This window comes from Anas platyrhynchos, chromosome 15, assembly GCF_047663525.1.
Source record: "Anas platyrhynchos isolate ZD024472 breed Pekin duck chromosome 15, IASCAAS_PekinDuck_T2T, whole genome shotgun sequence".
In the NCBI taxonomy this organism is placed as follows: domain Eukaryota; kingdom Metazoa; phylum Chordata; class Aves; order Anseriformes; family Anatidae; genus Anas; species Anas platyrhynchos.
Genome location: NC_092601.1, coordinates 10,145,923 through 10,172,040, shown reverse-complemented (window position 1 = coordinate 10,172,040; position 26,118 = coordinate 10,145,923). Strand labels below are relative to the sequence as shown.

Genomic DNA, 26,118 nt, shown 5'->3' with positions numbered 1-26,118 from the left:
AGTAGTCCTTTAAACTTTCTAGAACGTGATCCTAAAATATTGTTCTGTACTTAGATGACATATGCTTAGTTTTTTTCAGTAGCAGAAAGTAGTGTCCCTCTGAGGTGCAATGTGATAATTTGGGACAAGAATACACAGAAGTCTTGTAATCCACTTCAATGAAGTGTGATAGTATGGTTTAGCTGCATCCATCAGGCTTCCTATCATTACTCACCTCACTCTTGAATATCACTCACAGCCTCTCATATATCTTTTGTTATATCCTGTGACTCAGTCCCTTATGTCTCACACATGTTTTTCTCCAGTCCTCCATATTTTGCTCCCTGTTGTCTGTCTCTTTAAATTTTCTTTTCTGAAATTTCAGGCATCTCCATTTCTCCATTTCCCCTACATGCCCCTTGTTTCAGACTCTTTGCTTCCCTCCGACCCCTTTGTCAAACGAAGTCCCCCTGCCCACAAGAAGTTAATTATAGTTTGTCTGCTTTTGTGCTGAGATCACTGGAATTGCTGCTGTGAGCTGGGGATGAGTTGGCTGGACTTGCTTTTTTTGATTCCTTTCTTGTGACCAGAGCAATGGGTTTCTGCATCTGCCCTTTTCTTCCTTTGGCCCTTCCTTGGGAAGGGCTCTTGAGTTTGAAAGCAACACCTGGTTAGAAATTTCTTGGAGGCTTCTTGAACAAGTTGCAGGGAGTATTTTTGACTCAATTTTTCCATCTGTTCAATAGGGATAAAATTATGCTGCATCACCTGAGTAGTTCTGCAGTGTTTAGATATTCAATGAATAAAAGCTACAGTAATTTTTAGATAGTAGAGGCAATTTGGGGTTATTGATATTGGCTCCCTATGCAGCAAGGAAACTATTCCCAGGGTAAAATGTGGTTTAAAAAACCTGGAACCTTTCTCTTGCTCAGAAACTGAGGATCATCATCACCATAGCATCTGTTTAGTGTATTCTGTAATTAGCATTCAGAGATTACATTGATTTTCCATTAAAAGATCACAAAAGAAATTCTGAATATGTTGAAAATGATGAGAATAGTTCTAACTACTTTTAAGACGTAGCAAGGTGCTAGATTTTGATTGTATTTCAAATTTTTGACTACAAAGGTTATTATTCCCTGTTTCTCCTGTCCTTAGATTGTATGATCTGTATTTCATTTAAATAAGGATAACTGCCCGTATGCCTCGTAGGACTAATTCAGAATAAATTTATACAAGCGGTTTTATCTTTAGGATTTACTTTGCTTGATTTCCCAATTGAATTTGTGTTGAGTGTTTTGAAATATGTTGGCTTGTGAATAGTATTCCCTTTTGAGATAATAAAACTTTAAATGTGTACTAAATCATGAACTTTAATATGCCTTTCATAGTCTATTATACATTTGTCAATAAATTGAATATGGCACAGGGTTCCAAATGTTGCATTTTCATGTTTTACTGTCTAAAAGAAATCAATATCTATGTGCATAAAAGAACAGGAAGAAATTTTATCTAAGAAATTAATATGTGTTTTTGCAGAACTTAAAAATTGCAATTATAGTGTACTGGATTCCTTAATTAGTTAACTATGGGTTACGGTTTAACAGGTAATATTGAACTGCATGATTCACTGAATCACATGTGCAAAGATAACTGCTTAGTTAAATTATGATTTCTATATTAAACATTTTTTTTTGTAGTCTAGCTGAAAGAAATTTAATTTTGGGACTGTAGACAATTTCAAACAATATACTGGTCATGAGAATAGGCAGAAAGGTTATATCTGAACAAAGAATAATTAAAATAATTATTATATTAATATAATTTTATTCTACTATTACAGTATGTTTTTCTATAGTAATTTACAAAAATCATGCAAAATACTTGCATTTCATATTTTCCATCACTTTTTTCAGAGGTATACTCAGTTATTATAAGACAGTCTTGTAGGTGTCTAATTATCTTCATCCTGGCTTTATTTTCAAAATTAAAATCTGTATACTTCTTGCAGACTTATTACAGGATCTTTATCATTACATGATCTGAATTCCTGTTGCCAAAACCAGTTGTATTTTTGTTTGTGTGCATATGTAATTCGTACAATACTGTCAGTGTCTAACATTCTTAGATGTGCCAATTTTGGAATTATAGTCTTCATTTTTGGTTATAATCATGAAACATGATTATAATCATGAAATGATGCACAGTAATAAAAAAATATAGTTGTTATCCAATAGAGTCTGATTTTATGAATATTTCTTTCAGTGAAATACTATAATTTGACAGACGTATATCTGTTAGAAAATGTTGTATTTTGTTACAAGAAGACAGAATCTTCTTGTTTTTTGAGAAACCAGGTGTTTCTAGAGATGAGGACCTTCTTAAAGACCAAACTAAAGGAAGGCTACATCGACCAGACATCAGTCAATCTCCTCTAAAATACCATGAGTCCTTAATAAAATTTTGTATTTTGTCCTAAGGACTCAGTAAATCTAGAAGAGAAAGGCCAGGTGAATGATTCAGCTTAATTTATGATGCAAAATACTGAGATTATTAACATGCATATGACACATAAACATGCCTACATGCATGAGAATGAGCAAAGTACAGATTCTAATGAGGAAGCTAAGGAAAACTTTACAGATTCAGAGACTCTGGACCTTGAGATTTGATGCTTGGCTGATAGTTTCTGACCTGTGCTGTTTCAGCATTTTTTAAAACAGATAATTTCTGTAGAGGTTATTCCCTGGTAATGAATGAAATCTGAGATTTCAGTAAGTATATTTCACTTCTGTATGAATTTTTCCTAGAGAATGTGACTATTTAGCATATAATTGGTAATATGCTCATGAAATAATTGAGTGGAAAAAACCCTACAGAATCACAAAAGCTACAGCTGTGTTAAATTATACTTAATGTCCTATAGAAGCAGAAAGAATGAATTGTGTATATTTTATAAACAATAAGATTTCTGGTTTATTTTTCAATATAATTTTTTTTAGAAAGTAAATTAAGTTTCATACTTTGAATAAAATTATGTTATGCAATTCTGATGCTACAAAGCCAATTTACGAAGTTGAAAAACTGTGTTGAATACATAGACATCAATTTTGTAGTGATATTGAATTATTTTTCCCTTTGCTCACTGGCCAGTAGGATACACTGGAAACCATGGTAACAAAAAGCACTACTGTGGTTGCCCCGGAGTCAGCTTAAAATGAGCAGGCTATGTTTTTCTTGATTAATATAACAACAGGACAGAAAGAGAGAAGGAGGGGGAAGAAGGGAGAGAATTAGATTAATGACCTGCAGTAACAGAAGCAGTGAATGTACAATCAGAGATGTACCTGTGGATCCTGGAACTTCTAGTACTATTGTAAAATGAATGTGAAAGTATTATATTGTGAAGCTTTAAAGAGTAAAGGAGGTACATAAGTTCAATGGTTTGACTTAAAATTATTTTCTTACATGTCTATGTTTTTGCAGGTTTATATTAGAATAAAGGATGATGAATGGAATGTGTATCGAAGGTATGCAGAATTCAGAAGCTTACATCATAAGTTACAGAATAAATACCAGCAAGTAAGGACTTTTAATTTTCCACCAAAAAAGGCCATTGGAAACAAGGTAATTAAAATAACTCACAGTATTTGAAAGAAACCTTTCTTACACACACACACACACACACACAAAGTGGGGTGGTTATGATAAATAATTTTTGCAACTGCTATATGGGCAAAATATGCAATATACTTCTAGAAACCAGTATAGAGTGAGAAGTGATCAAAGTAATTCATCTTTACAAGTAGGAATGATCTGAAAATTAAATTTAACTATCATAAGTCAAATATTTGAGATTTAAATCATTCTTGTGACTATAAAAACTTTTTTACAATGAACCACTGAGTTTATAATAAACTGATTATAAAATCAGCATTCCTTACGTTAACCAAATTTTTTTCTTTTTATATCTGATTTTCTCATTTTACATATTTTTTGCCTTCATATCACTGTTCTTATATCAAATATCTAAGTACCTATCATAAAGAACAGTTCAGTCATCAAAGGAAAGCTGAGATAACAATTAGAATACCCAAAGATTTTCGTGACATATTTGGCTTAAGACCACATTAATTCTTGTATTGTTAAAATGCCAGAATCATTCTAATTATATCTGTGACAACTTCGTCTGTGGAAGAAAAATCGCCATCATTAATTCATACAACGTTATTTCATATGAAATAAATTTTCCAAAACAAATAGAAAAAAATGATGTTTGCAGATTTAGTGGCATTCAGACTTGAGTGAATATGGATTGTGAATGTTTATAGATAGTAACTCTGCTCTGAGTTAAAATGAGTTCCCAAGTGTTCCATAAAAATGAGTAGGTGAGCTTGGCACGCATGACATAAAATGAGTAGTAATGCACATAAACTGGAGTAATAACTGATATATGTTTATATGGAATTCACCAATAAAGTTGTAGATCTGTTTGCTTGGCATAAATATAGTCCAGAGTTAATGCAGTGCGTTGTCTACTAACCTAATAAGTGAAAGCACTTAGAACTTTTCTGCTTTTTCATGTGTTAGAAGATCAAGCACTTTTCATTTCTAGTGGCATTTTGTAATTACAAACATTGTATTTTCCTCTTTGTTACATAACTTATTCTCTTTTTTGAAGTGATATCAGCCTCCTCAATAAATTAGGAAAGCCTTCCTTTAAGCTTATTTTATAGTCTTTCATCCTAATTACTTTAAATACTAATTGAATTATAACTTCAGTTACATAATTGATATGTAGAAAACAGTTGAGCAACTTAAAAAAACTTGCGTTGCTTTTTCTTTCAGTGATTGAGTCAAAGTTCCCCCTTAATTGTGCATAATCCCACAATCACTTTCCATTATACCAGGTCTTAGAAGAAGTATCTGCTCTTTGGGTGCCATCTATTGTACTCCTAGAAGAGTACAATAATGCTGAGACATTAGCCAACTGTAAGATTGTCATTGAGGCTGCCCAGGGAAGTGGTTGGAGGTATTAAGAAGGCATGTAGATGTGGTGTGTAGGGAAGTACTTTAGTGGTAGATTCGGCAGTGCTAGGATAAGGGTTGGGCTTGATGATCTTGGAGGTCTTTTTAAACCTAAGTGATTCTATGATTCTGACTTTCAGTATAGGATGAGACGTTTATGCAGGATCTTACACATTAAGGTATTTGTTAATAAACATGGGAAGAGATACTGTCACTACTAATTGCATTTATTTTAATGCTGCTTCTTATTTTTAATTTTTATGGGCATTGTTGCCTGTTTGATGTGTTGCTAAATTTCAGAAGAGTTTTTTTTCTCTCTAATCTTAGTTACATTTTTAAAATAGAATAGCAGCTCTCTTCACATTTCTAGATTAATCAATACAATCTTAACTTAGTACCTAAAGAGCAATTTTGTAGCTAAATTCTGCTAACAAAAGCATCTCTGAGTTTAGGTCAGTCTATGGCTTTCATACTTTCTACAAATCCTCAATATCTTTAGGTGCCCAAATAACATATTGATAAACAGTCCTCCATGTGTAAATTCATAATCACAGCTAGTTCACAAGTTTTGGAAAATGGTGTTGTATGCTTTTAAATCCACCAGGCCTATATCTGATTGATATTACTCATTGCATCTCTGCAGAAGACTTCGCTTGTGAGGCTAGTGAAGGTGATGTGCTTACTTGAGACTGTAGTGGCATTGAAAGAGCTGGTGTTGAAATCAACACCTTCCTTGATACCCACACTAAGTTTTGTGTTTAGGTACATGCCTCAGGTTTAGGGAACCTCCAGGACAAGAGGACTATGTTCTACAGGATGACCTAGAACCATTACTGCATAGTAACAAAACACTGTCCGCTGTTTTACTATGCAAAAAATTGGAGCACAGAGGAGGAAACTTAGCAGAGGACAGTAATGCAGAAAAGACTATGGAGAACTATTTATTTTCATTCTTATTTTCTTGCCTACTCCAATAGGAATCAGGGATATCATGTTCAAATACAAAATTGAAGTTTGACAGAGAAAATGCAAAAATCAGTATTTCAGCTCACTTGGAAAGTGAGAAAATGAAATATTTTTTAGTGCTGATATGTTGTCATCAAGTAGCAGTAAAATCTGAAAATATTTAACAATTAACAAATTGTTAAAATATTTAACAATGTTTAACAATTATAAGACAATAGATTAAGAATCTAGTATTCTTATTAATAGTTTATTCTGTTTTTAACGTATTTGTGCCTTCTGCTTGTTAGCATTAAGGTAGGACAAAAGATCTTAGAGTTCATTTTTATGATCTTTCAACAAATTATGTAGGATTAGAAACTGGCTTTAACACTTGAGGAAACATGTTTAACGTACAGAAAACTGTCATAAAAAAGTCACCAATTAGTAGAAAGTGAACAGAGAAGGGGAAAGAATACTGCTGTGGACAAGTAACCTTTTTTCAATTACAAAGAAGTGTGTTTATTTGGCTTTCAGGTTGTTAACCTTACTTCCAGTGTCTCAGTTTAATTTGCATGTAGCAAATCAGAACTAATGTAAAACAATGAAAAGAATAATTCGATTTATAAGTGTTGCTTTGAATCAAATTTGAACAGTTAATTACTAAAGTGGGTAAACTGATAGGAAATCGTAACAGTAATGCTTGTAGAACTTGATATATTTTCTTATTTACTATAGTCCCCTTACTGTGTATTTTCTACTAATGATCTTTCAGTGCTGCTGCCAAGTAGTTGGCGAGATCTTTATAAGTAGTCCTTGCAAGAATAAATATTCTTCCTTCAGTTTATTGATATTTTGAGCAAAACTGAGAAACATTTGTTCTCGTTACATGTGTAAGAGAAATGTCATGGTGGAGTTACTCATACATGTTTGTACTTTGCTTTTTTAAAAACTGCAAATCTTTTTATTCAAAACTTATGAACTGTATTTTTATCATTTGAACCATTTGTTGTGTAATTTTAAAACATTCTGTCCATGTATCGGCGTGGTTGGTAGTTTCCTAAGTATTTTATATGCAGCTGTATATACCAAGACTTGTAATTTCTAACCATGGCTTTCTTGCAAGAAATAGATCTCTGCATTTCAGTTTGCCTTCAGGTACTTTGGATCTTTTGAATTCATATTTCCATTATTGCAGTTTAAGTTTTTGTTGTGACTTCTGCCTTCCTGCCAGGTTCTTAAAGCCAAGGGACTGGTTTGGTTCCACAAGCATTTCTAGGTCTAGAGAATACTGAGTTTGTGAGTTCACAAAGACAAACTTCATGCAATCATAACACTTGATTGCAAAGGGATCCCTGTATGCATTTGTATAAAACTATAGCTTTTTTTTTTTTTTTTAATTTAAGAGGAATTTTAATTTTCTTGCAGTTAGTTTCTGACCTCTGTTGGTGCTGTGTTGGTGCCTTCCTTCTTGAACTGTTGCTTTCAAACTAATGGTTAAGTAATAATACGTGAGTACTTCCTGAGCCAATTATTCATTTTTTTTGAATGTTGCAATGTCCTTAAAATCTCAGCTGCTACTTCATTAAGTGTTAGAATCTGCCCAATGCAGAATGGGATTTAGTAACTGGATAAACATCTAATTATCCTCTTGCAAGAGTATTATTGTCCTAGTAGAGGACATATCAAAATAGAAATGATTCTTTGCTCCAGTGAGAGATGTGAATTCAGTGATTGTCTAAGTATGTAGAAATTGAATCAGGTAGCTTTCTGCTGAGTGCTGACTTGACTGCATGATATCCTTTTCTTTCCTTTAAAATATTGGATATCCAATATGGAAAGAATACACAGCACTTTTCTGAGATTAGAAGAGTGACTTTGCCATGACTCCTTGACTGCATAGGAAGAGCAATACAGAAATTTAAAATAAGTTTTCTGTCTAGGAGAAAATGTTGGGAGCAGCATCATTCATCATTTTAGCCTGTGCAGCTGAAGTCTGTGAGCTCTCAATAGCTTGTTCCATGCCCAAACATCCGTTCAATAAAGTAGATTTGTGTCCCTCTCACCCCAGTGACTAAGCTAAATGGTAGGCTGTTCTGTGTATGTAATTATTTTAAAAGTTTGTCAGTATTATGTGTATGTATCTTAAAAAATCTATTCATATATTCACACTACTACATAAATATAGACACGTATGGCAGCGTTAACGGCAACATTTGGGATACAGGTGAAGGTAGTTTCTAGAATATATTTTAATTCTGCAAATTCTATGCACCAGGGAATTTATCTTTTTCCTGTTTGTCAGTGCATGAACAGTGCAGACGGCTTCTTTTTTTTTTTTCCCTGCCAGCACAGCTATTCTTCTTCTTATTTTTTTTTTCTGAACAATGTCTGGTCTGTTTGCATGTTGCTGAAGATGCCGAAAAGATATAGACAGTCTCCGGAATAACTGTGTTTAGGGAAAAAAAATCTTAGGGAAGGATGTAATTTCACTTTAGGCTTGGGTGGCTTTGCACCCTGATTCAGCAGGGTACTTCAAGGCATCCTAAAATTTAAGTACATTTGGTTTGCATTGAAATCAGAAGTACAGATACATGTGCTTTTGTACTTTATGAGGTTTAGTAGATCAGAGAAACTATTTTTCGTTAAAGTAGTTTGTCAAAGTCAAACTGTTATAGTGACTTGTGACTTAGAAAGCAGTGAAAAAAGCAGAACTTCTAGCTAATGCCTTTGGGCCAGTGGGCTAAGTAATATTTCTTAGCGCTAAGCTGTGATAGCCCGTGTCTTCACAGAGAATTAGTAGAAAATTATGACTCTCTATTGCTGTAGAAATAGAATAAATTTATTTAAGGCAGAAAACTTTGGAAATATAAATCCTTAAGTTATATCTTAGTAATTTGAAGTTGAGGATTACTTTCACTAATGCTTACTTAATTTGATCTTTGGATGTTGTAATATATATGCTTAAGTTCTATATCATTCTTGATTTTCAAAGTGATTAGATTTTGGTTTTCAGCCTTCTTAGTGGAACTAGTTATTACAGTTATTTTCATCTACTATCTTGCTTGTGGGTTTTAGAAAAACTATACATAATATAAATTTGGCAGACATGCATTTTCTGTAGCTTGATTAAAAAGGAAAGAAAGAGATCCATTCCTGTTGTGTTCAAATCAGGAAAAACTCAGGTTAATTTTACATATTTAGCCATAAATGTTAATTCCATAACAGTGATTCTGTAGCGTTCTGTAGTGATAAAGGAGGTGTTGTCCTTTAGGCTCACCATGTTACTTTATAACTGGAAAGTTCAGTTAACAAAGATGTATAGCCATGCAGATTAATTTAAATACAGTCCTATTTACAAAGTGGTAACTTAATTGAAGTACCATACAGATAGAAATAAAAAGAATTTCACATTTGCCATAATTAAGATTTCTAGACACAGCACATCTCTTTTCTGTCACCATGGCATGCGTATCAATGAGGACTACAGAGTATTTCAGATTTTAAGTCTTGGGTGAAGTGAAATCCAATTCCATAACTTAAATTTCTGTCATGCTTTTCTCTTGAGGTTAGAGTCACCTTTAAAAGAATCATCACAAGGAGCACAGTATACAATATGCAGTCTGAATTATATAATGTGGCACATGAAGCCCGTTTGTAGCTACTTCTGTCTGTTAAAGTGAGTTACAATACCAGCCCCAACAAAGCTGGGTAGCTTTTGTTGTTAGTTCACAATTTCTGGCTGCTTGTGTAACAAAATACATTTCCTATGAATTAATAGGGCAAAAATGTAAAAGAAGAAACAACTGCGGTATGACTAAATGTGATGCGAATGTCAGTAAGACTGTGTATTATAACAACATTTTATTATAAGCCAGTTGAATCAGAATAGTCAATTAAATTTGCTATTGTAGTGTAGTACAAGAAGAGATGATACAGTGATGCCAACAAATACTACGTTTGTTAGAGATTCAAAATAAACCTTAACGGAGGAGGAGCAATTCCCTTTCCTAGTGTATTGGAGGAGATAAATGGCCATACTGATTCAGGTCTGTGATCCAGCCATCCATTTTCACTGTTGGTGTCCAAAGTGGATTCCTGGATTCATGCAGATCCTCTGGGTTTTTACATGGAAAACTTGATGGACTCACTTGATGTTTTATGTATACAGCACTTAAAAAAAAAAAAAAAAAAAAAAAAAAAAAAAGTTCAGTTTTTCTTCATTTCCATTTTTTGGTCATGTCACTGTCTAAGAGAAGAGAGATAAATCAGTAGGAAATGGTTAGCTTTTATATTACAAATACTTTATAGCAAATGCTTCATCTTGAAGTTCTGTGCTATGCAGTGACTGGGTTACCTAAAACTCAGCATGAAGGCTAAAGCTAGCACAGTGCATGGCAGTATATTTTATTTTTGGTGGTTTAATTTAAAAGATAAACACTATGACAACTCATACTTATGCATCTCTTTCAAAATGTCTCACTGAATTCATATGTGCATGTAGGTGTTCATTTGGTGCTTATGTGTAACATTTCATGGGAATCGTGAATTGAGTCTTTTTATTTTCAAATTACAAAAAAAAAAAAAAAGATACTAATTGCTGTTGAACTTTAGTTAGAAGGAGCACAAAATATTTGGGATCTATAAAATAAAGTTTTGCCTCTCAAGGGTTTTCTTTTCCCTGTCTTGAAATACTGCAGTTAAGAGAAGCAATTTGTTCGAAGAAATTACTGAAGATGAAGCCTGTAGAAACAGTTCAGATGGTGTTGCTTTACATGATGACACTGGGGGGGCTGGGGGGGAGTAATGTAATTTACATGCTGCTTGGACAACTGCTAGATAAAAATATTGTGGTTTTATAACTCCCCATGCGTCATTTAGGTATTCTAGTAGCCTTCTGGTATAAAATGAAAATACAAAAATAACTTTCTAAATTTATTTCTTATTGTGATGGTGATGCAAAATTAGCTAGTTACTGGGATTAATACATTTCTCTTTGGGGAGATGTTATGAGAGACACCCGATGACAAATATAAAACTAAACCCTCCTTTCTCTGAATCTGAATTTTTTACCTTAATTTTTCTGTCTTTTTGTACCTATCGATATGCTTGATTTTGTTTTTTCCTCTGAAATTTGTTATTTTATAAATATTCATATTTTAATTTCACTACCTTTTAGGGGGACTGCTGATAATAAACATAGTAAGTGTTACTTTTTTAATTTAAAGTGGAGAAAACTGAATATCAAATACTTCAGATCATGTTAAATGCTGGAGACATATTCCACATTTATTTCTAGAAACTGGAATTGTGCTATCTAGATAAAATTTCTATTAAAGAAGAATCCAGTCTTTTGAGTGGGAATGAAGTTGAGGGACCATATTTCATCCCTGTACTGTTTGACATTTGGGATGGTCAAATGCTGAATTAATTAATTTTTCTGTTTTCTGGAAAATCGTGTTTATTGCTAGAGTTAAAAACATTTCAAATAGAAGTATTTGGATAATGTTGGTCTCCAGGTGTAGATGGTAGTCAGAAGCTAGCAATCTTCTTCAGAAGACCTTCAGATCTCTTTTAAGATGTCTTGATGTTGTTGGTTATCAGCAAACTGAGCAAGGTTGCTGTGTTCTTAGCTAAATGTGTTGGGAGAGATCAGCCAAGGCAGCAGGGCATTGACTACCTACCTCCCTGTAATGCTGCTCTGTCACTTCTGGGGCAGTCTGCACCCATCTCTCAGTACCCCCTTGTCCTGCCTTGCTAGATCCATGCAACAGGAACCGGGAGGCGTAAGTTCTGCTGGAGGGTTTTTGCTGGGAAGGGAAATCTATGGAAACGTGGTAGGGAAATGATTGTTATTGAGCTCTGTGGAAAATACAGCAACCAATTGCTTTTGCTTGCTGAGAAGGTAGAAGAGAATTTGTAGTTTTGGTTAACCTGTTTGTGGGTTTGGATCGATTGTTGTGATTTTATTTTATTTTATTTTGAGGGAAGGCATCACTATAAGCTTGTTTATACGATATTGTACGCTAAGCACTGTTTGTGCCACGTTGCTAATGCTTTTTTTTGGGGGGGATTTTGTTTCGGTTTCTCTTAATGTCTTATTTATTGGTCTTTAGGGCATTTTCAAACCTGATAAAAGGAGGAAATGAGGAAAGAAAACTGCAGTGGGGAGAAAGCACTGAACGGAGATGTATTTTAAATAATGTTGCTGATAGTTATTACTGCAGTATAGGCTAGCGAAGAAAAGGATCTCAATTTCATGAATTGTTTTGGTAGCTTCCAGAAGCTCCTGAATAAAAATGCAGAGTAGATTGATATGTACTTGGTGTAAGGAGAAAACAAATACAATTTCCCTGTTCAATAGGTGAGCAGAAGATAAGCCCTAGGGGTAATGCTGTAAGCTGCAGTTTTCTATTGATGCTTTTTAATGAACAGTTGATTCCATGACAAGTTGACACATGGTGGGCATTTATGCCTTTAAATAATAAAATATTGAGATGAGCCTGGATTTTGTTAGAATAACGTTATCAATTGAGTGCTTCTAGCAGTGAAATTAAGTACAGCGATAAAAAGAGATCAGTTCTGCTTTTGTTCTCAAGCTTTCTTTTTTCATGTTAAACTCTTTTTCTCAAATCTGGTTTTCAGAAAATTTGGCTGGATGATACTGCTTGGTTGAAAATACTGGGTATTTTAAGGTCAAGGTTCTGGGATTGCACTGGGAAGGAGTTTAAGAAAACAGGATTGTTTGTTGTTTTGTCAGGACCTGGGGAGTTTATTCTGTCCAAGCAGACTTTCATGTGTCTGTTGAGATGCTTGCTCTCTGGACCTGCACATAGGAGGTCTAGTAGAGCACCACTGTACATTAATTCCAAGAGCACAGACAGAACCTTAGTATGACTAGTTGGGTTAAATGTATAGTGATGTATAAGGTACCCCCTTGCTCAAAATAAAAGGTAAGGCTTTTTTTCAGAAATTATCATTTGGGGAAGAAAAATAATAATAATTAAAAACAAACAAACAAACAAAAACCATACTTGCAAGGCATAGCTTGAGCTTGCAGCTCTTTTGGTGACCCGAGAAGCACCTGACACAGCACCAAGCAACTGTTTCCTTACTGAGCAGCCCTGCGGAGTACTGCAGGGGACGTCCCATATCTCAGGCAATTAGCAATGCTAATGAGTGTGGCACATCTCCAAGTAAATTTGGGCCCAACTGAGGGCATCACCAGGGCTGTGGTTTGCCCTCAGCATGGCTGCTGCTGATCTGTAGCAGCAATGCCTTTTTCAAATGACTTAACTTCAAGGATTGCTTTCTTTCTGGTATCAATAAAATAAAGCCACAGCTAGAGGTGGAAATGTATCAACTACTCTGGAGAAACAGAGTAATAATTACAATTATGTAGTAAATATCTGTTTAAAGAAAGATTTATTTTCAGAAGTGACAGTTCCCTGATTCCTTCTTTGTATCTTGTCCCCTTGAACTCCTGTTGGCTCCACTGAACAGTAAATGTACAAAAAGGTCACACAGTGGGATGGTTATTTCTGGCAATTTCATGCATTGTATTCCCATGTGTTATTGTATAATGCTAGCCTTATTCTGCCATGCAGAAATTGGTGTTACAAATAGGATGGAGATTTTAATTTCGTGTAACTTCAATCATTTTGCTTTTTGTGCAATATGGCAGGGCTTGGTACATTCAGGATTGGAAGCTGTACCTTTGTAAAATTGTTTCTTCATGCAGTAGTTACTGAAGGACATACATGCACAGGTCTGTTCAAATTGGGTTTCATTGTGACCTTTGCAAATATATCAGTTAATGTAAAAACTAATCATTGTAATCTAACTATTTTTTAGTCATGATGATGACTCAGCAATTGAATGTTTAGCTCCCATTTCAGCCTCTCATTTCAATCTTCACTTAGAGGTGTGCAACTTGGTGTCTTCTAAACAAAAAATGATACAATCATTTGGTTAAGACTGGTTGACCAAAGTGGTGAAAAAAATTAGACTATACCAGAATAACTTGAGTTTATTTCTGCATTTATGGGCTCATCTTTGAATAGCACTGTTGTTAGCTGTATTTAGGAAGGGATGCATGGTGTGCTCTGGCAGAGGCTGATGCAGCTCTCGCTGAAGTCCAAAGCTATATTTCCTCTTATTTTAATGGAGCTGGATTGGGCTGTGCTTTTTCCCCAGTGATAACAATAGGTTAGTTAAATGATAACTAGTGTTCAGAACATTGGAAGCAGTGCATTTTATATTGATTGCAGCAGCACCAAACCCACAATATAAACGTGTTTTATCTGTCCCTAAATCATGGCAGGTAACCATGGCAATCATACCATTTTCAACAGCCCATGGAAAATGTTTGAAACATCTTAAGTGAGCTGTCCCATTAATAATGAAGAATATCAATGTTTTGCCATCTGCTACATACTAACAGTGTATTGAAAGACCAGCAGTTGCGTGAAACAATTTAAACTGCAAGCTGGAATGAACTTGGCTTGTAATAAAAAACAAAACAAAATGAAAAAAAACACAAACAACTGCAAAACAGAGTAATAGCAAATATGATATGTAAGGCTCCGCTTTTTAGTTTTATAGCTTAACATCATCTTCTAATATTTGATGAGTCTGTAAGATTTCCATTGTATATTCTAATTCTTAGAAATTTGTAATTTGATATTAGTAGTTTGCTAATGTATAGTTCTGGCCAGGGTAGAAGCTTGGAAAATTCTTAGTCAAAAATAATTTCATAAAATATTTTGGGAGCTATTAATTTCAGATTGAACAGTAAGAGCAATGTAGTTTCCCAGATGTGTTTTGATGCTTTTGCAATCTGAAGCCTTTTTGCTTGTTAACTGAAGTTTTGTGGACTGTTAATCAAGGTATGTGCTCTTGAACTGAGGGCAAGGAAGTCATTTTAAGAGTGGTTTGTGGAGAACATATAGGTAGTTCTATTTTTCTGAAAATATGCTAACAAATTGAAGGTGCATGCAGGTATGTTAGGTCTCATTTAACCATTTGTTAATTTAATTTAATTAGTTTACAGTGTAAGTTTACATAAATGGGTGGTACATGTGGCCAAGATGCCCTATAGACATATATCAGAATCTGTCCATATTTTTTATATAATTAAGTCCCTGTATTACATATCATCCTGTCTTTTAACACAGTCAGAAAGATTCATAGTCAAATAGGAAGGAAAATGGATTATGGTTACAGACAATGCATCCCTGCAAGTGCTGGTTCCTTTCTTACATGCCAAATGCTTCCATGGATTGTTACTCAAGTGGCACTGAATATGTGAGGTTTTCTCTTCAGCCAGGTCAGAGCTGCTTCTTAGGTAGAGTATTAAAACAGTTTCAGCATCTTGACTAAGAACAGTGGTAGCTGTCCGTAAATAATTTCTTGCACCGAAGTTATGTGGGTGCAAAGTGTTTATCTCTGATGAAATCTTAAATCTTAAAAGCAGAGCTCCTGTCTGCTTTGAGCACACTTTTGCACCTTCTAGTGCTGTAGGCTCAAGGATTGGCGCTTTTCACGAATAGGGTAGGAGCTATTTTATACAAGGAACAGTTAAATTTCTTTCTAAATAAGTTAACAAATTAAGCTTGGAGGGCACATTCAGTCTATCACCAAATTGAGTTATAAGAACTAAAAGGGCCAACTAGCCTTGCCTCATGGTTTTACAGTTGGTAAGACTGGAGCCTGTTGTTCAGATATCTTCACAGGAGCCTGTTGTTCAGATATCTTCACAGGAAGACTTAATTTAAGCCTAGCTCAGGAAAATACTTGAAAATGAGTGCTCCCAGAGTGGTTATGGAAGGATCTAGTATGTTCTGTATTGAAATGGAGAAAAGCTTATTATAGAATTGTCTGTTTTTTTTCTGTAATAATTTCAAATGGTGTATAATTTGTGTTCTATAAACAGATACAGTTCTTGAAAGTATAGGAACCAAATTTGTATAAAGCTGTTTTTAGTGCCATTTTGGTATGTGCTTCTGGGGAAAAAAAATCAGTGCAATTATTCAAAAAATTTATTTTTATAGCATTTTTTTGGTTTTCTGTTAGTGCTGTCTCTTAAAATTAAGCAATGCATGTGGTAAAGACAGGTAAAATTCATAAAGCATTCCTACAATTAAAAAGACTTCTTAAGGTACTGACGAGGCAAAGAAAAGATCTTCCTTTCATAACCTAACTGGTTCAATGACTAGGTTGGCAATTCAAGAAATAAATTCTTTTTCCCTGTCGTAAGGCTGTGACCTCCTATTTATTCATCCTACCCTTTCCATTTCTTCTGTATGTTTCTCTTACCTAAATTTCAGAAAATAGTTTTGATCCTTGTAATAGTACCATCCATATTTCTGAGGGCAGGTCTCTCCTTTTTAGCCATGTCACTAAGATCTCTCTTCAGTGAGAAAATGTGTACCTTCATTTAGTACTGTTACTTTGTCTTCCAATACATGCATTTATTTTCCAAAAAATTAACCTTGAATGCTGTGAAAATGTATAAGAATATCCTGTAGGTGTTGCAGATAACTGGGTCCAATGAAAAGAGGGTTGCATTTACCTTTTTATTATTTGAGGCTGAAAAAGCTGGCCAGGCTTTGAACCAATTGTTTTTCTGCTATCAATTGCTTTATTTACTACTCTGTGACAAGAACTCTTTATCACTGCTGCTACTTGGCAGTAACAATGGCAAAATAATTCCTCTGAGTAGCCAACCTGCTGTTGTGCCACACACATATGGTGACAAAGTACAGACCTACAGCTGCGTTGTTTTGACCCCAGATTACATTGCTTCTGGTGAGAATAGTGGGCAACAGTACACATACAGAATTTCGTGGTAGAGATTGCTCTGTACTGGTTTTGGAGATCAATTTTATATCAGGCTAAAGGAGCATTTTTTTAACTGTTTTCAGGCTGAGTTTCACTCCTGAGACTTTCTTTATTTCACTTGAATAAGTGGCAGAAAAACAGCTATATTATAAGCCCTAATAGGATTAGCTGTAAACAGCAAAAATGCATTCCCCAATCATGTTCTGGCAGTTTAATTAGAAAACTGCTTTGTGCAGTTATTATCTGTAGTTAATGAGATTCTTTACAGTAGCCATAAGTGATATAAAATACCTATATTCAGCATTTTGCTCCTGTGTTTATTACCAAGTGGTCCTGCCTGAGAAAGAGAATGCGTTGGTTTAAATACATGTGCAGCACACACGGGGGACTAAAAGAGAGCAGCTTCTGCACAAGAGCAAATTTTAACATAATTGCAATGACTTCACTGCAAATACTGTTGCTGAGGATTTGTGACCAAAAAACCTTAAGAACTGAAGAACCACTAACGATTGCAGTACTGTAAAATGGAGATTTTCTTGAGGGCTTGTAAACAACATTGAGTGAACTGATAAAAGGAGAACCAAGAAAGTGCTGTGGGGGATGAGGCCAGTTCTTTGGAAGGACTCAAGGCTTGAGGCTGTGTCTGTGCTGGGAGCAGGCTCTTGGAGCAAGGTGATGCTCCTTACATGTCCATTATATGCAGTCAGGATCAGGGGAAAGGGATCACACCAAACCTGGAATGGCCTCCCAGGCCAAACATCACCGCTACTCCTGTATTTAAAGCTTTCAGAACTAAGTTGTTCCACAAAGGTTTTCTTCTTTGAGATCTCCTCTGCATGACACCCCGTGATGTGCCATGCTGTCCTTTCTTCTGCCTCATGCAACTGATAGTAGCAAATCAGTGTCCCTAGCAACGTGGCAATGTGATACTTGAAACCCTTGCAGTGAAAAGATATGGAAGGCAAGGCTGCTTCTTGAGCTAGGCAAAGGAATCAATAGGAATGCAAATCTTAGTGAAAAGAGGGGGGAAAAAACTCTGTATCAACTACCTATTAAAATATTGCATTAGGGTTGTTTTTATTTATTATTAGCATTTTATGTTGTTCTAATATGTGTCACCACATATTACAATTTTTGCTTTAACGTTTCCCAACAGCTTGTATAGACTTCTGTTCTGCACTCTTGTCCAGACTTCGTCAGTGTGGCGGGGCGCAAGCAAGCTGTTGCTCTGTTCCTTTGAGCAGTAACTGTACTCGGCTGGGGAGTGACAGTGGAGTGCATTGCATAAAGTGTCAACAGTGCAGATTTTTCTTTTAAGTATTGGTTTCCAGGAGTTCTCAAGCTTCTTCAGTTCTTCATTTTTCAGTAAAACAATTAATACCAGAAGCATTTGCTGCAGGATTTGTGTGGGGGGTGTGCATGTGTGTGTAGTAAACTGTTGCTGAAAAACATTGTGACTGTTAGAAAAGAAATAGCAAACTGTATAACTCATAGTTGTGGGGTTTTGTTTTTTACTTCTGTACTGATCTTGATTCTTCCATGCATTAATGTAACATCAGAATGTCAAACAGGATTATATCTATTATATCTATTTCATATCTAGAAAATAGAAGGAGCAAAAGTTATTTTGGAGTTTTGTGAGCTTAACTAAAGAAGACGAGCACTGACTAGCTTTTTGAAACCTGTAAGGATGAATGTCTTCAGTGGTACCTTACAGTAATTACAATTACATGTTTTTAAATATTTATTTGCCAATAAAAGACTAGCAGAAAAGCCTTCCTTACATAATCATAACTGGGGTTATTTTTTAATATACAGGATTCATATACTATTTCTGTGATACCTTTATGTACATTGTATTTTATAACCATAACTTGGGAAAGGGATGCTAAGATGATGGTATATGTTTGTTCAGAGATTTTAGTCTGGGGAAACAGGATCTATGGAGTATAAGCACTGCAACTGGAGTCCTCCTGTGTCAGTTTCTGTTAATTTAGCGTTTTACCCAAATGATTAAGAAAACAGTTGATGTAATGAATTCAGTTGATAATTTGTCCCTGATTTTAATTGAATTAAAAATCTGTTATGTTGTTTTAATCCTACACTCAGATAATGACAATGGTGGAAATGTCAACCACTTGTGAAAGGCTCGTCTAAGCTAAGCCATGGCTAAACTGAGTAGATTGCTTGCTGCACTAATGGAAAATTTTAAAAATTCCAAAATGTTAACATATATATGGTTATCAGACAGAAAATACACATTGAAGCTTAAAATAAGTTTAAGCCTTTGTAGAATGTGTCTTGGTTGCCAATATTTGCTAACATACCTTAGTTAACATTGTAATTGTTCTAAATCTATGAATATGAAGTACTGCACTGAGAAATGTCATTCAGATTCATTCTCTTCTTTCTTTAAAAATATTGCTGTTCCTGCTAACTTCTAATGAGAGATGAGAAGAAAACGTCAGTAAGGGTTCTAGAAACTCTACAGTGATCATCCTGAATTCTAAGGAGCTTTCCTGTTTTGATGATGTGTTTGTTTAACCTAAGGAAGGAATAATCTGCATGGCTTTAACCTTTTTAATACACTGAAATTCTTTAGCAGCATATCAAATGCATCTATGGTGTTTTGTTGGTGAGTTGTCACTTCTTTTGCAAGAAACAAAAAATGATTTCAATAGTATTTCTTACACAAATAACACAGGTGGGACAGACACATTTTATGGAAAATAGTCTTCCTTTGAGAGCTTTAACTGTCTAATAATAATTTTGGCTTTGTGCCTAAAGAACATACTCTGACATTTATACCAGGTGATTAGAGTGCCTGCATTTCTGAGATACAACTTACTGGCTTCCGCACAAAGCAGGCAGCACCTGATTTCATTGGAAACCTTTGTAGTCCTCTGTGAGAATGATATATGGATAGACTTTATATTGAGTTCATTGTAATTATGAATCCTCACAGGAAGTTAAGTTAGATGTAAATTCCAGAATATGCGGAGCTGTGCTAGCTATTAGGCTTTTAATCTGTAAGTCCTCCAGCAAAATGTGAAGTATATAGAATTATTTTATTTAACAGGGCCAATATCCTATAAAATACTGAAATCTAAGGTACTATAGGAACATCAATAAAACAATTTTATTGGAGTTGTGATATAGTCCTTAAAACAATCTATTGTATGAAAATTCTGTAAGATAATGATTTATTAATAATAAAAAATCTAGAGAAATATGAACCCATTTGGGGGTTTGTGTGCCCAGTCTCTGAAAAGTATGAATTATGAAGAAATTGTGGGAATGATAAATTGGTATTTCCTTCTGCAAAGACTAGTTCTGGATCTCAAAAGAGATTGCATAAATGGCCACTGACTCTGTTGCACTGTTACGCACTGCCTTGCTAAGACTGTAGTACCTTCTGGAGACCTACTACTACGAAAAGAATTTTAGTCCGTAGGAGAGACCTTCTGCCAAGGAGAGAAGTCAGTATCAGTGGGTGTTTTTATGATAAGGGGTTTTTACTAGGTTGTGTGATTTTCTTTTATCAAGTGCGGAGTCAAGGTGTTGGTTTTTTGATTTGTTTTTACATACTGCTAACATATTTGTATAGGCATGCTATATACAGATGATCAGAAGATTGAATTTGATACTTATTAGGACTATTTAGTGACATTATGGAATTGGAAAACAAAACCAAAACATTCTTTGCACTGTTTATATTTTTTCCTTTTTATTTTTAGGATGCAAAATTTGTAGAAGAGCGACGCAAACAGCTACAAAATTACCTAAGGAACGTAATGAACAAAATTATTCAAACTGTGCCAGAATTCACAGCCAATCCCAAAAAAGAGACTCTTATTCAGCTGATGCCCTTTTTTGTGTAAGTATCTGTCATGTAGTCAAGCAAATATTAAGCCTGTTTCATCATGATTTAATATATACTGCCAGTATCTACCAAATCTTAAAAAAAAAAAAAAAAGTGCTTTTTTAATAGAAGGCACCTGTTCAGATTATAAATGCTTTTGAGCGTTTTTTGTAATATTTAAAGGAATATATGATATATATACTAGTTTTTGTTTATTTAAATGGTGGTTTTAAACAAAAATCACTGTGTAAAGCTTTCAAGAGTGTCTGATTCTCTTTTATTTTGGCTTTTTAAGTTTTGTTTTGCTTTTGTTTGTGTGGGTTTTGTGTTTTTGTGTTCAGTTTTATTTTGGGGATTGAGGGTGGATCACTGTTAGTGTACTTACCAAATTAAAAAGTCAAGCTGTTGAACTCTTTCTAGCTGAACTTTGCAATCTGCTGATGTATGTTCTGACTTCATTGATGTTAGCACTGAATATGTCCAGAAATAGTTTAACACAGTCATCTGTTAAGAATCTGAAAGTAAACCATTTGATATAGAATCATATCAGGATATCATCTGTTAAAATCTTATCACTTGCTATAAACAGTTCCTTATTTGTAAATGATATTTAGAGCTGTTTAAGAAGTAATATTAATGCAAAATTATGAACACCTATTCATACCTAGTAAGCCATATTAAATTTGCTGTTCACAAGCCTCTACACAGGCACTGTGCAAGCATGGATGGATCAATTTGCAGAATCAAGACCCATTTAAAATCAGTGTGTTTCAGTAGAAGCATACGTACTTAGCTGTACTACTTGATGGCCTTATCCAGGGTTTTAGATTTTCAAGTTTAAACTTAACTTCAGGACAGCTGTGTTTATTAGAACTGTAATAGGTAAATGGAAGAATGCTAAGATTTTGTGGCACTCATTTTTTCAGTTTTTCCTGGATTTGAAAAAGTCAAAATCAATTTGAGGAGACACCCTGAGGTGGTTGTCATAAATACCAAAACAGCGTTTGTAGAGGCAAATATCTCAAGAGACTTACCTTTTTCTTGTTCTTAAGAATCTATTTTGTAAAATCTTACTAAGGGCTGTAAAGACTGAAATGGTTTTGAGTACTTCCAGTTGAGAGGCCAATAAATGACAATTTGTTAAGTCACTTTAAAGTGACTGTATCATGCTGTATTTTGTTTTTAAACAAGAGGGGGGACAGTACAGAATACATTTGTGACTGAAGTTTCAAATCAAATATTTTTTGCTTTTCCTCTCCAATTATATTTATTTTTAAGATGGTTAATAATAGCTGTGTGAAGTAGTGAACTGATAATTCCATGTCAACTTCATTTCATAATTTGTTGTTTTAGATGTAGAGCAAGAAAAATTCTCAATAGAGAATTTTTCTACATAGAGGTTTAACAATTGTTACTTAAGTTCCCATTGTTTATTTTGTTCATTATAATTAATAATCTTGAGTTCCACACAGACAAGCAGTAATGCAGAATAACATCTGGAAGTTAGGGCTAGTTAGTTTTTCCTCCTCAACCAATGAGAAGGAAAAACTTGTGAACGAAGTTAAATTTTGAGCCATGTGGGGTATAAGATAATGTAGTAAATTATGATTTGTTTCCAAGGATACATTGAGTTGCTGTAGTAGCGATCTTTATCTTAGCATTACAATGGTTCATAAAGACAGCAACAAAACAAATATTAAAATAGGAGAAAAGTGGACAGTAATTTAAAACAGAAGCTATTAGATAAGGAAATGCAATGGCTACTCTAGTTAGAAATATTAATTTGAAACTTTTGCCTTAACTGATGAAAAACATGTCCATAGCAACAGTTCATTACTTGAACTGTGATGGATTATATACATGCTTTTACCAAAATTATAGTGGTTTATGTGAGATTATAATTCTGTTCATAAACTGAGACAATATAGTAATAATGTAAAAGCAATGATACTACTTTTCAAAGCAAAATAAAAAAAATACTGCAATCAAATTATTCTCTAACAATGGTAAGATGATTAAAAAAACCTGAAAAGTGATACTTCAAGAACAGTGTTTTTTCCCTTCCTACTTTTAACGTAAGAGGCTGAGAGGCTCTAAATACAATTTCCCTTTGTTTCTCAGTCCTAAACAATGAACTTGATTTCCGAGAGTTGATCTTTGCCATTTTACAAGTGTGTAAATAGAATTTAGATCTCATATTTTTGTGTATTAAACAAGGCAGTTATTTTAAAGAAAGAAATTTGTTCAAGGAAATTTGTCAATGCCTTTTGTCAACACTTTGTAAATACCATGTGATACATTGCATTGATGCTAAGTATCTTCAGATAATATTATAACACAAGTTGCAAGAGGACTACTACTTAATTCTTCTTCATTTTTTTTTTTTTTTGCATTTGGCAATTTCATAATTCTTAACACATTGAAGCAATAGATTATAGAAAGCTAAAGAAAATCCTTTAATATTCAGATATGGCAAAAAGGTTCTGTTTGTATATGTTGGACTAGGTGATTTTGGGGGTCTCTTCCAATCTAAATGGTTGTGTGATTCTGTATTCACTTCGGTGAATTATTTCTCTGTATCTTTTTCTCAAGTCATAGATCTGTCAGCATTCTCTCTTAACTAGACTATAATTTTATTCGGGAATGTTAGTGGGATTTGGGAAAGGAACTTTAGCCATTGAGGAAAATAACTATATCTACAGCAGAAAAGGTGATTGTTTTTTTTTTTTTCCAATCCATATTTCTACTGAGATATCAGGCTCTATACAGCTACAACAGAATTATTTAAATAATACATAGATCTTTCAGACAATGATGGACCATATTTTAGAAAGTATCACAGTATCATCATAGCTAGGCTGTCATTTGAATTGTCAATGTCCTTTATTTTTTGAGTATCACAACCAGGCACAACTGGTAAGTAAGAAAAAGTATTTCTATTCTACTTCGTGTTGCCAACTTCTCCAGTATTGTCTTTCCTTGCTGGATTTTGAGCTTCATCAACAGGAGACCTTGAACATGCTGGATATTGTGAAGTGTTTGTTTAATTATTCAGTTGTAACATTTGTACCTGCATTTATTCTATTAGTTTTAGTAATATTTTAATATAAAACATTGTAAATACAAATGATAATTCTGATCTACTGAATTTATGCTTTGTAACTGTATGGTTCCTGAAGGGTTACATCTTTTTTAATGAAAGAGTTCGCGTTGATATTATTCTTTGAACTCTGCTACAGAGAATAGTGGTACCTCAGTCTGGGAGAAAAAAGTTAGTCTTAGTATGCAAAAAAGGCCCTTGTGGCATTAGATCTGTCTATTAGGAAGTAAAGAAACATATAAAATAATAAAAAAGTGGTCCTAAAGAGTTTCTTCTTGTTGTGAAATCAAATGACCACACTTCAGTGAAAATGAAAAATCTGATAAAGGTTCTGTCTGATTAGGAATCCTATTGACAGAAATTACAAGCCTAGTTTTAATTAATCACTTTAAGTCTCATCTCCTTCCAAGAATACAATGATGGTGAACACAAAACAAAATTATCTTTAAAACTGAAACCGGTGATTATTACGCACTGGATGAAATATGCAAAATATTTTTTTGTTGTGAGTTGTTCCTTTGGGGTTTTTCCCCAGCTTGAGTGAAGTAATTTCATACAATTGGGCGCAGGTCTGATGAGGCAAAACATTTTAATTGATCTGTATGAAATAGCTTGCCACTGTTACAACGAAAGAAATTAATTTTATTTTGAAACTCAGATACAGTTAACAGTTTGCAGTAAAATGATTTGAATCAGCTTGCTAGCAGTTCTCTTCATTGTTGTATGAAATGCTAGTGGTTAATCAAAGTAATGTAATTGGTTTTGATTCCTTATCTGTGAACTGTCATTAATGTACTCTTTCTGATGTCAATCTTATTTGTAAACTTGGTTTGTATATTTTTTTTCAGTTTTACTGGTGCATTAGCTCAGTCACAAGTTTGGTCAAATAATTTCCTTTATAGTCCACTTTTATGTCTCAATGTAAATAAGAGATTCTGTCTCTGCTAATTTGTCTGTTTACATGCTGAATGATGCATTCTTTTTAATAATAAAATTGACACTGTAACTTAAATTTTTTTGAGTCCATGCAGAGCAAAACCTAAATCAAGAATTGGCACTGCTGAATTAGGTTGCTGCATCTGCTAGCTGGTGAAGCCCTGTCTGTTGATACTTAAATTTAACTTTATTTGCGCTCATGTTTGGTATGTTACAGATAAATAAAACTTGTTATAACAAGTACACTTGTGTTTTAATCACATTTTTATCAGTCTCTCTGAAAATATCACACACGTTAGATCTTTGTAAATGCATGTATTATATAAGAATATATGTATATATATCTTTGGAATCAAGTGTCACAATTCCTACACATGTAGTTAAGTCTTTAAGGTTAAATTATTAAGCATAAAAATTGTAATAGACTATATGATTTCAACTATGTGAAAAGCTGTAAGAAGTTCTAAAAACAAACTCAACAGAATGTTGTAGTGTTTCATTTTTGAATGGCTTCTGTATTTCTCAGAAGGTGAAGGTTTTCCTCCTGTTATCCTCATAATAAGCACAAATTGAAATAGAAGAAATGTAAGAAAAAGCTTTTACAGTAAAAAGAAAAAGTGATGTGGTGCTGTAACAGGTTGCCCAGAGAAGTCGTTGGCACCCTGGCCTTGGAGATACTCAAGGCCTGATAGAACACAGTGCTGGGCAAGCTGCTCTAGGTGACACTGCTTGTGCAGGGGCATGGGCTAGGAGACCTCCAGAAGTACTTAAATAATCTGTAAGTCTGTGATTCCCAAAATCTCAGCCTGCTATTTTAACTTGATTTGTGTTTTATATAAACACTGCACAAAGATGAGTTAGTTAAATAAACAGCTGGTCAAACAGATGTTACATATGAACAAACAAAAATCTAAACATCATGAAACTACTAAAACACATACTAGGCCTTTTAGCTGTGCAATGCTATTCAAATAAGAATAGTGCCACTTGGTTGACTCTATTGCTTTAACAATGCATATGTTTGTATTAAAACATATGCACGAATGGTGTAGATACAATTTTGTGAGTATTTTCATAGATTAGCTGTGCCAAGTATTTACATTTTATCTAATTTTCTAGGCTACAGCTATATGTTAAAAGAGTTTCTAGATGGCTATTATTTCTTTGTTCTTCTGAGCTACAGTGTTGGACACTTGTTCTCTCCTGGTAGTTGCTCAAACATATGCTTTAAGGAAAAGAGAACTAACTCACTAAATCATCAGAAAACAAAGACTACAGTAGGTCCTTACAAACTGCTGACTATGTGATGTGTTTGAACACCAGAGCAGTCATCAGTTCTCAATGATTATTAGAAGATTATAATGTTCAAAAAATATGTTGTCTTCGTTTCACTGGATGACATTATTTGTTTAATAGCAAAATCTGTGTT

At 34.2% G+C, this 26,118-nt stretch overlaps 1 protein-coding gene across 3 annotated transcripts in view; it reads left to right on the top strand.

Annotated features, from left to right (window-relative positions):
• SNX29 (sorting nexin 29) overlaps nucleotides 1–26,118 on the top strand; it is a 134,616-nt gene that overhangs the window by 79,367 nt on the left and 29,131 nt on the right. For all 3 annotated transcript variants that reach the window (XR_003500765.3, XM_005018445.6, XM_005018446.6), the window contains exons 19-20: nucleotides 3,466–3,606; nucleotides 20,529–20,668. Coding sequence is in view for 2 of the 3 variants with exons in the window: in XM_005018445.6 (XP_005018502.1) it covers nucleotides 3,466–3,606; nucleotides 20,529–20,668 (281 nt within the window). In the remaining variant the exon portion in view is untranslated. The remainder of the gene's footprint in view (nucleotides 1–3,465; nucleotides 3,607–20,528; nucleotides 20,669–26,118) is intronic.